This window comes from Schistocerca gregaria, chromosome 3 (genome assembly GCF_023897955.1).
Source record: "Schistocerca gregaria isolate iqSchGreg1 chromosome 3, iqSchGreg1.2, whole genome shotgun sequence".
NCBI lineage: Eukaryota > Metazoa > Arthropoda > Insecta > Orthoptera > Acrididae > Schistocerca > Schistocerca gregaria.
Genome location: NC_064922.1, coordinates 835859189 through 835877962, shown reverse-complemented (window position 1 = coordinate 835877962; position 18774 = coordinate 835859189). Strand labels below are relative to the sequence as shown.

General features: G+C 42.7%; 1 protein-coding gene across 1 annotated transcript in view; it reads right to left on the bottom strand.

The window, feature by feature from the left end:
- LOC126354658 (WD repeat-containing protein 54-like) overlaps window positions 1-18774 on the bottom strand; it is a 58233-nt gene that overhangs the window by 24362 nt on the left and 15097 nt on the right. Inside the window, exon 3 of the mRNA XM_050004433.1 lies at window positions 1607-1820. Coding sequence (XP_049860390.1) covers window positions 1607-1820 — 214 coding nt within the window. The remainder of the gene's footprint in view (window positions 1-1606; window positions 1821-18774) is intronic.

Below are 18774 nucleotides of genomic sequence, written 5' to 3'. Positions count from 1 at the left end.
ACTTTGAGGTTTGCTGATGACATTGTAATTCTGTCAGAGACAGCAAAGGACTTGGAAGAGCAGTTGAATGGAATAGATAGTGTCTTGAAAGGAGGATATAAGATGAACATCAACAAAAGCAAAATGAAGATAATGGAATGTAGTCGAGTTAACTCGGGTGATGCTGAGGGAATTAGATTAGGAAATGAGACACTTAAAGTAGTAAAGGAGTTTTGCTATTTGGGGAGCAAAATAACTGATGATGGTCGAAGTAGAGAGGATATAAAATGTAGACCGGCAATGGCAAGGAAAGCATGTCTGAAGAGGAGAAATTTGTTAACATCGAGTACAGATTTAAGTGTTAGGAAGTCATTTCTAAAAGTATTAGTATGGAGTGTAGCCATGTATGGAAGTGAAACATGGACGATAAATAGTTTGGACAAGAAGAGAATAGAAGCTTTTGAAATGTGGTGCTACAGAAGAATGCTGAAGATTAGATGGGTTGATCACATAACTAATGAGGAGGCATTGAATAGGATTGGGGAGAAGAGAAGTTTGTGGCACAACTTGACTAGAAGTAGGGATCAGTTGGTAGGACATGTTCTGAGGCATCAAGGGATCACCAATTTAGTATTGGAGGGCAGCGTGGATGGTAAAAATCGTAGAGGGAGACCAAGAGATGAATACACTAAGCAGATTCAAAAGGATGTAGGTTGCAGTAGGTACTGAGAGATGAAGAAGCTTGCACAGGATAGAGTAGCATGGAGAGCTGCATCAAACCAGTCTCAGGACTGAAGACCACAACAATAACAACATTGCTTTAAATTTCTTTTGAAGCATTTCCATTTCAATGTTGTGCTTTTCTTGGGCGTAACATTTGACAGAACACTGTTTGAATGCTGGGAAAAGAAGTAAAACTGGGACATGGAACAGTAATGATGCTGGCATTTTTATAAATACAGGCATTCAATATGTAAGTCAGCTGATATCTAGGACAGGCTGTTCCTACATTATCCAGTGTGGCATGGTCCTCATGAGTAGCTTACTGCTCACATGCAGGCAGGCGCAGTTAGTATTGACTACCTGTCAGGCAGCCCTACTGTACACTTTCTGTGCATGTGCGAGTCATTGGACACGCCTGCTTACAAGTGCTCAGTTATGGCAGTGCTGTCATACAGGTCATAGCCAGGCTCCCTGACTGTCCGCATGGCAGCAGTTTGCCACCCCTGCCCACCTGAGTGCCCTACTGCCCACGAGCGGGCACTTGATCTGGAGCAGCCTGCCCCAGTGAGCCCCCTTGTGCCATACAGTTTCACCTACCAATTTACAACAATAGGAGAACTTATATGTAATATCACTGCAGATAGACTGTGGCATGCACTGACTGCTGCCCGAAATGGTCAAAATATGGCACCTTATTTTGAAACTAGAGGAAGATTACAAAATGCTGTAAAGACACTGCAATTCAATCTGTATCAATGTCATTTGCACCAGAGTGCTATTGAATTTGTCACAACACAGGTGTTGTGTTAAAATTCATACATTTTTGACAGTTTTCATTATGTATTTTTTTGCAATATTACTACTGGCCTATTTTTAACATGGTTCAAACTACAATTAAACCTACCTGAAGCTAGGAATAGTAACAAGATGGCTCATGCTGTCGTCAATTGCCCATATTGTAATAACACCAGAGTTATCAGTGGAAACCATCGTTTTTCTGCCACTCTCTAATGAGATCACTGCCTGATCATGTGCCTTAAAGAGCCTTACCACTTCCAGTACCTGACAACTCTCCTCATCTGGATAGCAAAATATGTAGATATGGCCCGAACTGTTCCCTGTGATGAACACAAATAAGTACTACAATCCATGTATTTTACTTGACCACATGTTTAAAAATGGTTTTTATTACTAAAGATGAATTTTAGAAGGAAATCTACATTTTGTCTAGAGTACCTAAGCTAATGGAAAGTCCTGGGAGGAACGTAAATACTGTAAACTCAACTGGGCTGACAGGCTGTGGCAGGTGGAGCGGGCGAGGGGAGAAGCAAGGTGGGGAGTGGGAGATAGTGATGGGGAAAGGTGACCGACAGCTGGGAGGGAGAGGTACCAGGTGCATGCGATAGCAATGTGTCTCCAGAGAGCTTGTTCTGGCCTCAGACGGAGGGAGTTAGGTTCAGTGCACAATGACACCGAGAGTGGGAGGGGCTTCACAAAAATTATGGTAGAGATAGTATATTACATGACTGCTTTCAAATGTGGTCCAGCCCCTGACAGGATAAGATAAGCTTGGACTGTAGCAGCATGTGCATGTGGGTGCAATGGGCAGGTCTTACATTGTATCTTCCATATGACTTATGTGGCAACTCTTGGGGATATTTGTAATATAAGGACATACTAGGATATTGTGTAGATTAGATGGGCACTGGAATACTATTTTGGGAGAGGATGGGAAGGATCACTGGAAGCATGTTCTTTATTTCAGTGTATGATGGCAAACTGGTAACTGGCAGTGGGAGAGGGTGGGAGGGGAGGGGGGGGGAGACAGCCAATTCTTGTTTCGTAGAATGTGGTCCATACTGATGGATCCACAACCCTACTCACTCTTGCACTTCCTCATCCAACTGAAACTGACACCATGTGTGTCTTTCTTCAGGTCACCAAAGATGTGAAAACCACATCATGAAATATTTGGGCTGTAGGGAGGATGTTGCAGTGTCTTCCAACCAAATCACAAAAGTGTAGCTTTTGTCTGATTGGCAGGGTGGAACGGGCATTATTGTGCAACACGATGACTTCATCTGACAGCATTCTTGGACATTTTGACTTTATGGCACATCGCAGTTTCTACAAAGTGTACACATGGCGCCTGCACATTCATTGTGGTTCCACATTTGAGGAACTCAACAAGCAGAGTTGCATGATAATGGATTTGCCTGATTGGCATTGTGGGGGCAGGCATTGTTGTGCAACTCTGCTATTTGAGTTCCTCAACAATGGGATCAGAATCAATGTGCAGCACTATGACAAGGGCTTTGCCTCGGTGATTTGGTTAGGAAACACTGCAGCAGCCTCCATATACCCCAGATCTTTCACTGTGTAGTTTTCACATCTTTGGTGACCTGAAGAAAGACATGTGTGGACATCGGTTTGAATCAGACAAGGATGTGCAAAAGTGGGTCCAGTTGTGGTTGGTTGGTTTAAAAGGGGGGAAAGTGGCCATTTCCAGTAGAACAATTACCCAAAGGAAAGACGAAAAGGGAGAAGACGTATGGCACAATAACAGAAGAAAGGAAGAACAAAAGAAGGACAACAAACACTACAATGGACAAAACAGGACAAGAAAACCACAGAGACACAAGAAACAGGGAGAGGAGATTAAAAACAAGAAAGCAGATTGCCATGGCTGGCTGACCATGAGAATAAAAAAAAGGAGAAGCCAGCCACTCTTCAACACATTAAAACCTCCACCCTAAAAGCCCTAGGGTGGAGGACACAGAGGGACAAAGGACATGGGCTAAAACTCAGATCAAATGATAAAACTCACCCTCACGAATAAAACGTAAAACTAAAGCTGCTGTTGAGGCATTGTTGCCCAACACCGAAGGTATGGAGCTGGGAAAGTTAAAAGTCCGCCACAGATCAGCTAAAAGTGGGAAGTCCAGCAAGTGGTGGACGACTGTCATTTTGGAGCCAAAGTGACACTGAAGTGGGTCCTCGTTACGGAGGAGGTAACCATGTGTGAGCCATGTATAGCCAATGCGGAGATGACAAAGAACAACAGATTCCCTGTGAGAAGCCCACAGGGAAGACTTCCACGCATTCACAGTCTCTTTAATGACGCACAGTTTGTTGTGCATACTGTTATGCCACTCCGTCTCCCAAAGCCGAAAAACCTTGTGGCATAAGACAGAACACAGGTCAGTTTCAGATATGCCCATCTCCAGGAGTGGATTCCGCGTAGCCTGTCTGCACCAAGTGTGAGCCATGTGTGGCCAATGCAGAGCTCACAAAGAACAACAGATTCCCTGTGAGAAGCCCACAGGAAAGACTTCCACACATTCACAGTCTCTTTAATGACGCACAGTTTGTTGTGCATACTGTTATGTCACTCCGTCTCCCCGTCTTGCCTGTCAGCAAGTTCAATGCCTGGGATTCTGATGTGTCTTAGGGTCCACACAAACACCACTGAACGACTGGATCGATCCCTGGCAGAGATGGACTGCTGGATGTTCGCTACCAAACGATGGCGAGGGTAATACTGGTTGATAGCTTGTAAGCTGCTCAGGGAGTCAGAACAGAGAAGAAACAACTCACCAGGACAAGAACGGATATACTGAAGGGCACGAGATATGGCCACAAGCTCTGCAGTGAATACATTGCAGCCAGTGGGCAAGGAATGCTATTCAATATGGTCTATGTGGACATAGGCAAAGCCAACATTACCATCAGTCATTGAGCCATCAGTGTAAACAACTTCAGAGGCCTGGATCACGCCAAGAATCGAGAGGAAGTGACAGCAGAGAGCGGTGGGGTTAACGGAATCCTTAGGACCATGCAAAAGGTCCAGACAAAGTTTCAGCCAAGGTGTACACCATGGAGGTGTACATGAATGGATCTCAAGTAGAGGTGGTAAAGGGAAGGAGTCCAGTTCAGAGAGAAGGGATCACACGGGAATCACAATTGTGAGCCCTGACCTGGGCCACCAATGTGGGAGATGAACTGCTGCAGGTAGGAAAAGGAGATGGTTATTTGGATGCTCAGGAGAACTACGAGTGTGTGCAACATAACTGGCGAGGAGTTGTGCATGTCGCTTCTGCAATGAAGGGACTCTGGCCTCCACCAGAACACTGGTCACCAGACTCGTTCTAAAAGCTCCCGTCACTAGGCGAACACCACAGTGGTGCACTGGTTCAGTAAACGCAACACTGAAGGTGCCACCGAACCATAAACCAGACTCCCATAGTCAAGGCAGGATTGAACAAGGGCTCTGTAGAGCTGCAGCAGTGTAGAGCAATCTGCACTCCAGTAGGTGTTGCTCAGGCAGTGGAGAGCATTGAGGTGCTGACATCACTCCCACTTAAGCTGACGTAGGTGAGGTAGCCAAGTCAAACGGGCTTTGAAAACCAGTCTTAAGAATCAATACGATTCCACTACAGTGAGTGGATCGTCATTAAGATAAAGTTCGTGTCCCGGGTGAACAGTACAATGCCAACAGAAGTGCACGACACATGACTTGACTGTGCCTTGTGAATGGCTCCCTGTAGGTGCCGCTCAGCAGCACCAGTACTGGAGGAGCAGTACGAAATGCAGAACTCATCTGGACATAGAGGAGGGGAGACCAACGGCACTACAGCTGCTGCTAGTCCATTGATGGCCACTAAAAATAGAGAGATACTTAATATCGAACCCTGCAGAATGCCATTCTCCTGAATACGGGAGGAACTATGGGAGGCACCAACTTGGACAAGGAAAGTACGGAGCGACAGGAAGTATTTGGATAAAAATCAGGAGCAGGTCCTGGAGACCCCACTCGTACAATGTGGCAAGGATATGCTGTCGCCAGGTCGTGTCGTATGCTCTACATAAGTCAAAACAGACGGCAACCAGATGCTGGCATCCGTAAAAAGCTGTTTGAATGGCAGACTCGAGGGACACAAGGTTATCAGTGGTAGAGCGATCCTGGGGGAAGCCGCCCTGACATGGAGCCAGTAGGCCACATGACTCCAGGACCCAACTCATTCGTCAACACACCATACAAGCCAGCAGCTTACAGAGAACATTGGTGGGGCTGATAGCTACCCATTTCAAGCGGATTTTTACCGGGATTTAGCACCGGAATGATGGTGCTCTCCCACCATTGTGATGGAAAGACACCATTGTATGAGATCCGGTTGAAGATGATAAGGATACATCGCTTGTAGTCAGATGACAGATGTTTAATCATCTGACTGTGGGTCCGATCAGGCCCAGGAGCTGTGTTGAGGCAATGTGCAAGGGTGCTGAGGAGCTCCCACTCTGGAAATGGGGCGTTATAGGGATCAATGTGGCATGTAGTGAACGAGAGGACTTTCCTTTGCATCTGCTGTTTGAGGGTGCGAAAGGCTGGGGGGTAGTTCTCCGTCGCAAAGGCTCGCGGAAAGTGCTCGGCAATCAAATTTGCATTGATAGAGAGCATGCCATTGATGTTAATGGTAGGGACAACTGTTTGGGTATGGTACTAAAAAAGACGTCTGATCTTCGTCCAGACTTGGGAAGATGACGTATAGCACCCAATGGTCAACACGTACCTCTCCCAACACCCCTGTTTCCATCATTTTATAAGCAAGCAAACGTGGCCACAAAGCCACCTAAAGGCTATTAGGAGCTCTATGGAAGGGTGCTGCTTATGTTGCAGTAGAGCTTGCTGGCGCTCTTTAATTGCCTCAGCGACTTCCGGCGACCACCAAGGGACTGTCTTTTGCTGGGGGCACCCTAGAGAAAGAGAGACTGCATTTTCCGCTGCAGAAATGATTGTTGTAGTGACCTGCTTACTCACAACATCGATGTCACCACATGAGGGAGATTCAGCGGTGAAAGCAGAGGTGAAGGATACCCAGTCTGCCTTGCTTAAAGCCCATCTGGGTAGGCATCCATGGGCATGACACCAGGGGAGTGACACAAAGATGGGGAAGTGGTCACTACCACACAGCATGTGCTCTCCAGTGGATAGATGGGAGAAGTCCTGGGCTGCAGATTGATAAATCAATGGCCAGGTAACTACCATGAGCCACACTGAAATGTGTGGTGGCCCCAGTATCTAAGAGGCAGAGGTCGAGTTGGAACAGTAAATTTCCAACATCTCTGCCACGGCCAGTAAGCGTGGTGCTAGCCCACAAGAAGTTATGGGCGTTAAAATCTCCCAAAAGTAGGGAAGGTTAGGGAGTCAATCAATCAGTGCAGCCAATATGTTCAGGGGTACCACACCATCTGGAAGGAGATATTCGTTGCAGATATTTCCTGCGCAAGAGTTTGAAGGCGCACAGTTTCACTACACACCGAGTTCAGGACATAAACACAAACTCCTTCCAACACCCTATTATATTCGCTACGGTTCTTGTAATATCCCCTGTAGCCGTGAACAGCAGGGGTCCACACTGCTAGGAACCAGGTTTCCTGGAGGTCAATTCAGGAAGCAGTTGCCGTGGTGGAAAAAACTGCTGCAATTCCACTGGCAGATGGCGTGATCGTGAGACTGGGAAGGCATGAAACACTCAATGAGGTAGTCTACGCCACAGGGTCACCTGCTGCCACCGACTTATTTCCTGAACTGGCTATATCCATTCGTCTGAGGGTCTGGTGAGATATAGGTCATCAGTAGACACCATCTTCACCGCATCTTCAGACACAGAACTTGTAGGCAGCAATGGTGTGGGTGCCACCGCAATTCCATTGGTCTTGGGGGTCTTCTTTCTGGATTTCTCTTGCTGATCCTTGGGTTTCTCTGGCTGGGAGGGCTTCACTGATTCAGTCTCCAGGCCTGACGATGATCATGAAGCCCTAAAACCAGCTGCTTTTGGTCACTTTAGCCACTGGTGGGTGTCATATTTCCCACTAGCAGAAACCTGGGACAGGAGTGACCCAAGGGACCCCTTCCTAGCGAGAGCAGCCGAAGAAGACTTACACTTCTCCAGCTGAGAAGTGGGGACTGGTGTCCCCAATGGTTGGGAGGACAGGGGACTGGTGTCCCCAATGTTTGGGAGGACAGGTCTTCCAAGGTAGGTGGTGTGGGAGCAACAGGGAGGGAAGTGCCCCCACTATCAAGGGGACAAGTATAGTCTTCTGGTTCTGAGAGCCAACTGGAATTCACGGAACTGATGGGGCTACAGCTGTTCTCGTAGCAGCGGCATAACAGGTGGTCATAGCCACAGGATGTAGGTGCTCAAATTTCCTCTTGGCCTCAGTGTAGGTTAGTCAGTCCAGGGTCTTGCATTCCATGATTTTCCTTTCTTGCTTTAAAATCCTGCAGTCTGGTGAGCAAGGGGAATGATGCTCTCTGCAATTGTGGGAGATGGGGCACATGGAGTATTGGCATGGGATGGACGTCCACAATCTCAACAGGTGATGCTGGAAGAACAGTGGAAAGATGTATGGCCAAACTTCCAGCACTTAAAGCACCGCATTGGGGGAGGGATATACGGCTTGACATCACAGCAGTAGACCATAACCTTGAGCTTCTTGGGTAATGTGTCACCCTCAAATGCTAAGATGAAAGCACCAGTGGCAACCTGATAATCTCTCAGACCCCGATGGACGTGCCAGTCGAAATGAACTTCTCGTCACTCTAAGTTAGCACGCAGCTCATTGTCAAACTGCAAAAGAAGGTCCTGGCCCCTATTTAAACTCTTATTAGGCGTGACGGTAACGGACACATCCCCCAGTTTGTCACAAGTGAGTAATGCCCGTGACTGGACAGAGGATGCCGTTTTTATCAAGACTTCAAGACTGACCCTAACCGCATTTTGGACATGCCCTCCATCTCCCCAAACTTGTCCTCTAAATGCTCTACAAAAAAGTGAGGCTTCATCAAGACAAAGGAGTCCCCCTCACCTCTTGTACGTACAAGATACTGGGGCGAATAAGGTACGCTGCCATCCTTAGCCTGGCGTCCCTCTGATGGTGTGGCCAGGGAGGGGAATGATTCAGGATCATACTTCCTTGCAATGGACTGAGCCTTGGAACACTTAGGGACTGCTGGCGCTTGTTCACCAGCAAATGATGATGTCATATGCTTCACTGCATGCCATCTGCCCTGATGCAATCCACTCTGTCCAGGGGGCACCACCCAGGCACCACCCAGTCGCAGCAAAGGCCACCTGGCATGATGGCCATTGCTGGTAGTTCCAATGCCCCAGGGCATCTACTCCTTGGCATACATGAGAAGTTAACGGCACAGGCATCAGCAGAGCGATCTCTGTGTAGTCAGGGGGCTACAACCAACAGGGTACAGGGCGGCTCCACCACAACAAACTGGCTACCATGCTGGATATGAGGTGCAAAGAATTCCATGGTCATAGTCGGCGCAGAAAATGACACTGCAGTGCGGGTGGAGGAAAACGCACCCATGAAGGTGTCCTTGCCCATGAGATGGATGATCTCAATGCACGATCTCAATGCACGATGGACACGATGCACCATGTAAGGCACCCTTCACCAATTAGCTCACTCTTTGGGAACAGTTTGAAAAATGGAGGTCAAACCCTACAGGGGACCATCACATAAGGGCCAAAAGGCGTCAGACTCCCTTTAGTCGCCTCTTACGACAGGTAGGAATACCTCGGGCCTATTCTAATCCCTTGGCCCACAGGGGGAGGGGGGGGGGGGGGGTCCAGTTGTGTATCTGTTGGTGGCTAGCCATGTCTATGAAACAGGTATTGACTGTCTCATCTCCCAGTGGGATAAATGTCTTACATGTGTGGTTATTATTTTTGTATGGAACCATCCCTTGGTTCCATTGTGGCGGGTGCTCAGTTTTCATTTGACTGTCCTTTGTATGAAAGATATTCTTAACTTCTCACATGTGAATTAATTTGTTCGGCTACTTACATCCACCATTAAATGACTCATCACTGAAGCGACTTTCAAAAATAACAGTCCTCAGCTTTAATTGTTAGTTCATTTTCAGTGTACAAAGTGAGGCGAACCAGATTTGTGGTTATACAAAATAACTTACAAAATGCAGAAGTACTCATAACCTATAATTTTGCTGAAAGTTACTCATTTGTGCTATAAGATGAAATCCAGTCCTACCACTGGACCATCACTCAAGACCACTGTACCTTCTTGTTCTGTATTATGAGGATAACAATGAACTCAAAAATCTGAAGTAATATTTCATTTATGACTATTTACAAATGATACACTTGAGTTTAATATCTGGAAGTGAAACCTGATCTCAGTAATAGTAATAGTAGTAGTAATCACAATCCATAGATCACTTTTACAAAGATACTGGACATACCATTGCATTACCACTTAAGAACAACAAAAATAATTCATATATAAAGACATTTACATACTAACAGTGTAGTTTGATAGGGGTGGAACATTCAGTTCGTGCTGAAGCAAAAACTCTCTTATCATATTTTATATGTTCTACCTTTGTGGCAACCGTGCTGCAAAATATAAAACAGGAAAAAAACTCCTCAACACGTGACTTCATAAGACTAATTAGAATATTGATGCAGAATGGCACTATTATGTCACAGCACAGGGTGAAAATGCTTGCAAAGATTAGAGAGTACTGTCAAACGGCTTGCTGATAAAGCCAGTTTAAAAAGGCACTGGAAAGTGATATGTTACTCAAGGAACTGTATGATTTTGTTCAAGGAGCAATTCTTGGCTTCCCCTTTGAATTATGTGCAACATAGGATACTAGCAAGGTGATTGTTATAGTCCCAGTTCAGTAATTTAAATATCAGCCAAGAGACTAATACCATACTCCTTGAGTTCCAGTGTTTTTACTTCTGGCTATAATTAAACCATACTCCTTGATGGTAAATTCTAAACAGCATGCTTTCACAGAAGATTTAAGCATTACTGATGCTGGATTCATTACATCTGTCTTGACCAGTAGAGCCAGTTCTCAAAAGTTGGTGCTCAGTGCTTGCATTCTTGAAGAGGACCCTCAATCTTAGAAATTAGAGTTCTTCATCCAAACGAAACTGCAAGTAACATGGCTTAAGTGACTGCTTGTGCAGCTTTTTCGTTTTATTTATTTTTATTCTACATGTCACAAAAAATACTGCTTAAACTGCCTCTAACCAAAATGCAGATCAAGTTCATTAACCTTGTTGTTCTATTCAGGTCTATATGACCAAAAATGGTTATTAATTTCATTTCTCATTATGTAAATACCAAGATAACTTCACAAAATTTTCAGTTACTTTGTCAGAATGCATGAGCAACACATGTATAAAAATGCTTTGCAATATTTTACATAGCTTGGTCACAAACCTTATTGGAGACATATGCAATATTTGCCAAACATAAATATGATTACTGTTACTCTAATGTCAGTTTTTTTTCTTTTTTCTGAAACAATATTATCAAACGGACAGATGCTACTTACCATATAGTGGAGGCCTCATCAGCTGAAAGCTCATTTTGTGATAGTCTCATTGTTGTGCCTAATTGTGACTCAGCAACTCCACTTTATAGTAATAAAGATTTTTAATGTTCCAACATACTATGAACAATGAACAAAGCATAACAAGCTTTCAGTTTACTTTACGCAAGGATTGTGTCGAGAAAACTTCATATCCAAATCAATGAAGCCTCTGTGTTTACAACAATGGGATTACTTTTTTAACTCCTTCCCAAGGAGTAGTTTAAAACTTCTCAATTATTTGAATCTTTATTGTTGCTAATCAATTTGAATTGTGACAGTATGGCAACTAAATCACTGACTGATGTTGAGTGGCAGAATTAATAAATTCCTCAGCAGCTTAAGGATCACTTTTCAAGTTTAAAGATGATGTTAGTAATGCCACTGAAGGTGAGTATTCCGATGGCAGTCCACAACTTGTACAAAATTCTATACAGTCTTTTCTTTCTAATAATTGGAATACAGAATGGCAGTTAGACCCACTAGCACAACATGGCTGCCTATCAGCTTTGAATGCCACCAGAGTACAGCACGAGTTAACAGGTATTAAGCCAGCAGAATAAATGATGTAAAAAGTTCATCTGAAGTAGAATTTTGTACAGTGTTTCAAAATTATACAATGGAGATGCCAGGGCAGGAAGTTTATAGTCAACAATGGATGCTTCTGTTTTGCAAAACTTGATTATTCTGTTTTTCTTGTGTACTATGACTCTTATTTCTTGTGGGGTGTATATTAATTACATGGCAATCTACAAAAGCTTTGTGGGACAAGGATACTAGGACACTGGGCAGAAAATATTTCAAGCAATTATGTCACATGAAACATTCTGTAAGATATTATGTGTCTCGTGATTTGGTAAGAAATCCACTGTAGAGAAAAATGTACAAACTAATAAACTTGCTGCATTTTGCAGTGTTTGGGAGAAGAGGATAGAAGCTCATCCTAAGTTGTACAATCCTTAAGAAAATGTTACTATCAACAAGCAGTGAGGAGCATTCAGAGGTTGCTGTTCATTCAAACAGTATGTCCCAAGTAAACTTGCAAAATATGGGCACAAAATATGGATGCTGTGACAGCAGTTTTCACATGTACTGAAAGCCCACATTTATAAAGGAAAGGAGAGCACAATGGCACTAGGAAAAAAATCAGGTAATAAGGATGATTACTGATCTCACTTCTGAGTTTCAAGGTCAGAATACCATATGTGACAACTTTTTTTATCTCATACAGTTTGGGACAACTTCTGAAACGGAAATTAACAAAGTTGGAAATTATAAGGAAATATAAGCCAGAGCTTGCACAAAATATGACCAACAAGGAGGTACATACATCTTCATTTTACTCCACAAATGTCACTCCTGTGGACAATTATATTTCTAAGACAAATAATAATATTGTACTAATGAGCACACTCCACCATGATGATGAAATCAGTGACAGGGCTGATAAGAGGCCACAAATGATTTTGGATTATAGTTCAATGCAAGGTGTTGCATACAGTCTTTCTCAGCTAACAGGCACACAACATCTGCAAATGAAAAACCAACAGGTGATTCATGAAAGTTTCATGAAGTTTTCCACAATATTCCAGTTTCTACTTGTACTGCATACTAGCTTTCTCCTCATGGCCTCCTCTGTGTATGCGTTTGACACGTATATTGAACACATCACCTCTGTCCCCTCTTTGTGTCCACCTTGTCATCCCGTCTCTGTCTGTCTCTCCTTTTCATTAACTCCATCTCTCCCATATCTTCACCCCTCCCCCTCCTTCTGACCATATCCTCCTCCCCCCCTCCTCTCTGACCATATCTTCATCCCGCCTCCTTCTGACCATATTCTCCTCCTCCTCTCTTTCCATTGTCATCTGCCACTCTTCCTCTTCTGCTAACCCACTATCCCTCTCATACATTTCGCCTGCCTCACATTTCTCCCCCTCCTCTTCTCTCTCTGTCTATATCCTTTTCCCCTTGTTCTGTCTGCCCCTCCCCCTCTCTGTTCATCTCAAACTTGCCCCAGCTCATTAAAGCAGACCAATACTCTCCCACAACACAACTGTTATTCAGAGCAGGAGCCACATCAGGAGGTTGAAAATAATTTATTTGTCCCTGATGTATAAGCCGCCATGCAAAACAGTTGATAAAGCAGGCCACTCCAACACAACATGCCTATCATGCAGGGAAGTCTGTGTGTTGGGGCCTGGAAAACTATTTCTTTCCCCTGACATGTAGACTGCCCTGCAGCACAGGTTGATTTGGCAGGTCAATACTGTTGCCACGTAATATGCATGTCAGGCAGGCAGCTTATATGCCAGGGGCTGGAAAAAAACAGACAAAATGTTTGTGCTCTAAGTTCAGTCCAGCAAACAATGACTATAAAACAAACAAATTGTATGGAAAATGTAATAAAGTTGTGTCACCTACTTGTATCTAAACTACAACGTGTAAGAATTAAAGTCAGAAAACAAATGTTAATGCTTCCAAAAACAATTGCCTGCATTGAAAACTGCTGTTTCATATTTATGATTTTATTGATAATTATGTAACTATTGGTCTCCAAATTGCAATTAGGAATGTAAAAAAAGACAGAAAGCAAGAAAGAAAGAAAGAAATGGAAAATAATGTAATGCTTTCTATGATGAATGTCTTACTGAAAACTGACTGTTCTTTCAAATTTACCTTACATGAATATTAAAATAATGAATTTTCTTAAATAAAGTTGTGTATTATTATTATTATTATGAAAACTTTTACTCGAGTTCTGAGTATTTTTATCTCTATTATTTGCAATAACGTATTGGAATGTAACAACTGTACAAAATATGTGTGTTAGTAGAAGTTTTTTACAGTATTTTTATGTTGGGCTACCTTTATTACTGAAATATATTATCAGGTTTATACTGTTGTTGTGGTCTTCAGTCCAGAGACTGGTTTGACGCAGCTCTCCATGCTACCCTGTGCTGTGCAAGCTTCTTCATCTTGGAGTACCTACTGCGACCTACATCCTTCTGAATCTGCTTAGTGTATTCATCTCCTGGTCTCCCTCTATGATTATTACCCTGCATGCTGCCCTCCAATACTATATTGGTGATCCCTTGTGATCTCTTCTTCTAGTCAAGTTGTGCCACAAATTTCTCCCCATTTCTAGTCGGTACCTCCTCATTAGTTACAGGATCTATCCATCTAATATCCAGCATTCCTCTGTAGCACCATATTTCAATAGCTTCTATTCTCTTCTTGTCTAAATTATTTATCGCCCATGTTTCACTTCCATACATGGCTACACTCCATACAAATACTTTCAGAAAAGAATTCCTGACACTTAAATCTATACTCGATGTCAACAAATTTCTCTTTTTCAGAAACACTTTCCTTTCCATAGCCAGTCTACATTTTATATACCCCCCACTTTGACCATCATCAATTATTTTGCTCCCCAAATAGCAAACCTCATCTACTACTTTAAGTGTCTCATTTCGTAATCTAATTTCCTTCAGCATGATCTCGTAATCTAATTCCCCTCAGCATGATCTGATTTAATTCGACTGCATTCCATTATGCTCTTGCTTTTGTTGACATTCATCTTATATCCTTCTTTCAAGACACTGTCCATTCTGTTCAACTGCTCTTCTAGGTTCTTTGCTCTCTCTGACAGAATTACAATGTCATCAGCAAACCTCAAAGTTTTTATTTCTTCCCCATGGATTTTAATTCCTACTCCAAATTTTTCTTTTGTTTCTTTTATTGCTTGCTCAATATACAGATTGAATAACGTTGGGCATAGGCTACAACCTTGTCTCACTCCCTTTTCAATCACTGCTTCCCTTTTGTGTTCCTCTACTCTTATAAAAGATATCTGTTTTCTGTACAAATTGTAAATAGCCTTTCGCTCCCTGTATTTTACCCCTGCCACCTTCAGAATTTGAAAGAGAGTTTTCCAGTCAACATTGCCAAACGCTTTCTCTAAGTCTACATATGCTATAAATGTCGATTTGCCTTTCCTTACTTTATATTTTAAGATAAGTCATAGGGTCAGTATTGCGTCGCCTGTTCCAAGATTTCTATGGAATCCAAACTGATTTTCCCTGAGGTCACCTTCTACCAGTTTTTCCATTCATCCATACAGAATTTGTGTTAGTATTTTGCAGCCACGAGTTATTAAACTGATAGTTCAGTAATTTTCACACCTGTCGTCACCTGCTTTCTTTGGGGTTGGAATTATTATATTCTTCTTGCAGTCTGAGGGTATTTTGCCTGTCTCATACATCTTGTTCACCGGATGATAGTGTTTTGTAAAGGCTGGCTCTGCCAAGGCTATCCATAGTTCCAATGGAATGTTGTCTACTCCCCAGTAGTTCTAATGGAATGATGTCTACTCTCAAGGCCTTGTTTCGACTCTCATCTTTCAGCAATCTGTCAACTTCTTCACACAGTATCATATCTCCATTTCATCTTCATCTACATCGTCTTCCATTTCCATAATATTGTCCTCAAGTATATCATTCTTATATAGACCTTCAAGACTTACCAAGTGAGGAAGCGCCGGTAGACAGGCACAATAAACTAACACACAAACACACACACAAAATCTCTAGCTTTCGCAACCAACGGTGTTGCTTCTTCAGGAAAGAGGGAAGGAGAGGGAAAGACGAAAGGCATTTAAATATGTCTGCTTGTGTTTGTATATGTATGGATGGATATATATATATATGTGTGTCTGTGTGTGTGTGTGTGTGTGTGTGTGTGTGTGTGTGTGTGTGTGTGCGTGCGCGCGCGCGCGCGCGAGTATATACCTATCCTTTTTTCCCCCTAAGGTAAGTCTTTCCGCTCCCGGGATTGGAATGACTCCTTACCCTCTCCCTTAAAACCCACATCCTTTCATCTTTCCCTCTCCTTCCCTCTTTCGTGAAGAAGCAACCGTTGGTTGCGAAAGCTAGAGATTTTGTGTGTGTGTTTGTGTGTTAGTTTATTGTGCCTGTCTACCGGCGCTTTCCCGCTTGGTAAGTCTTGGAATCTTTGTTTTTAATATATTTTTCTCATGTGGAAGTTTCTTTCTATTTTATTTATATAGATGTTCTATATACTCCTTTCACCTTTGTGCTTTCCCTTCTTTGCTTAGGACTGGTTTTCCATCTTCTCTCTTGATATTCATACAAGTGGTTCTATTTTCTCCAAAGGTCTCTTTGATTTTCCTGTATGCAGTATCTATCTTACCCCTAGTGATATATGCCTCTACATCCTTACATTTATCCTGCAGCCATCCTTGCTTGGCGATTTTGCACTTCCTGTCGATCTCATTTTTGAGACTTTTGTATTCTTTTTTGCCTGCTTCATGTATTACATTTTTATATTTTTTCCTTTGATCAATCAAATTCAATATCCCTTCTGTTAACCAAGCATTTCTACTAGCCCTCATCTTTTTACCTACTTGATCCTCTGCTGCCTTCACTATTTCATCTCTCAAAGCTACCCATTCTTCTTCTACTGTATTTATTTCCCCTGTATTTGGCAATTGTTCCCTAATACTCTGTCTGAAAGTCTCTACAACCTCTGCTTCATTCAGGTTATGCAGGTCCCATCTCCTTAAATTCCCCTTTTTGCAGTTTCTTCAGTTTTAGTCTACAGTTCATAACTAATAAGTTGTGGTCAGAGTCCACATCTGCCCCTGGCAATGTCTCACAATTTAAAACCTGGTTTCTAAATCTCTGTCTTACCATTATATAAGCTATCTGAAATCTTCCAGTGTCTTAGTGTCTTCAAGCCTCTTCCATGTGTACAACCTTCTTTAATGATTCTTAAACCAAGTGTTAGGTAAGATTAAGTTACACTCTGTGCAAAATTCTACCAGCCGGCTTCCTGCTTCATTCCTTACTCCCAGTCCATATTCACCTACTACTTTTCTTTCTCTTCCTTTTCCTACTATCGAATTCCAGTCACCCACAACTATTAAATTTTTGTTTCCCTTAACTGTTTGACGTCTTTCTTTCATCGCCTCATACATTTCTTCAATCTCTTTCATCATATGCGGAACTAGTTTGCAAATAAACTTGTACTACTGTGGTAGATGTGGGCTTTGTTTCTATCTTGGCTACAATAATGCATTGTTAGTGGCTTATCCACACTCCTATTTTTTGTATTTGACATTACACATACACCTGCATTACTCCTATTTGAGTATGTATTTAAAACCAGGTATTCACCTGACCAGAAATCTCGTTCCTCCCGCCACCAAACTCCACTGATTCCCACTATATCTAACTTTAAACTTTCCATTTCCCTTTTTAAATTTTCTAACCTACCTGCTCAATTAAGGGATCTGACATTCCACACTCTGATCTGTAGAATGCTAGGTTTCTTTCTCCTGATAACGACATCCTCCTGAGTAGTCCCGACCTGGAGATCCAAATCGGGGACTATTTTACCTTCGGAATATTTTACCCAAGAGGACACCATCATCATTTAACCATACAGTAAAGCTACATGCCCTCAGGAAAAATTATGGCTGCAGTTTCTCCTTGCTTACAGCCATTCGCAGCACTAGCACAGCAAGACTGTTTTGGTTAATGTTACGAGCCCAGATCAGTCAATCTTCCAGACTGTTGCCCCTGCAACTGCTGAAAAGGCTGCTGCCACTCTTCAGGAACCACACGTTTGTCTGGCCTCTCAACAGATACCCCTCCCATGTGGATGGTGTCGCTAAGGCACGCAAGCCTCTCCACCAATGGCAAGGTCCATGGTTCATGAGGGGAGACTTATACTATTATTAATCCTATAGGTTTATACTTAGGATTAATAAACATGTAATTCTAATTTTAGTAAAAAAAAAACCTCGGTTTCGTTTTTCACGGAAAAGATTGTATATAGTTTGCTACTGCTATCTCATTGTTCTTTTATGTAACATAACATTCTATATTTTATATCTGAATAAACCACTCTTTCTCCATCTTGAAACTGAAACAACTGTTGGTAAAGACACACACATGAGAAAACATATTTTTTCTTCTTTTTAGAAAAAATAAAAGGGATGTTTCAGGTTTTCCAGAGCACATTTTGCCATACTTATGCAAAAATAAGCAAATGTTACAGCATTATCAACTTACATATTAAACTAAAGTATACCACACACTTTAAAATGCCATCAGTTCCAGCTTTCTAGCATTAATAATTTTGATTTCATGGCCCTATCAGAAAAATGAACAGTTTTGGTTCTTGAAATTTTAAAAACAAATGATCATTGGGTCAAATGGGTTTGAAATTCTGTAGTTTTTGTACTCTGTAAGTGCACAAGATAAACCAAAAATAATAAATATCGGTCAGCATGAAGTCCAAACCTTTGTCTGATTTTATGTGGACTGTCCCTTGCCTGACCCTCCAGGTTAGCCAAGAGCACTAATGTGCTGCTTCCTGGACTCGGGTAGGCACACCAGCCCTGGATCGAATCCGCCCAGCGGATTATCGACATCGTCCAGTGTGCCGGTCAGCCTGGAAGTGGTTTTTAAGCGGTTTTCCACATTTCGCTAGGTGAATACTGGACTGGTGCCCATGTTCCACCGCAGTTACACGACTTGCAGACATCTGAACATGTTCACACTATTCCATGGATTACACTAGATGCAGACAGCTGGAGTACACTCATTCCATCCTGGGGG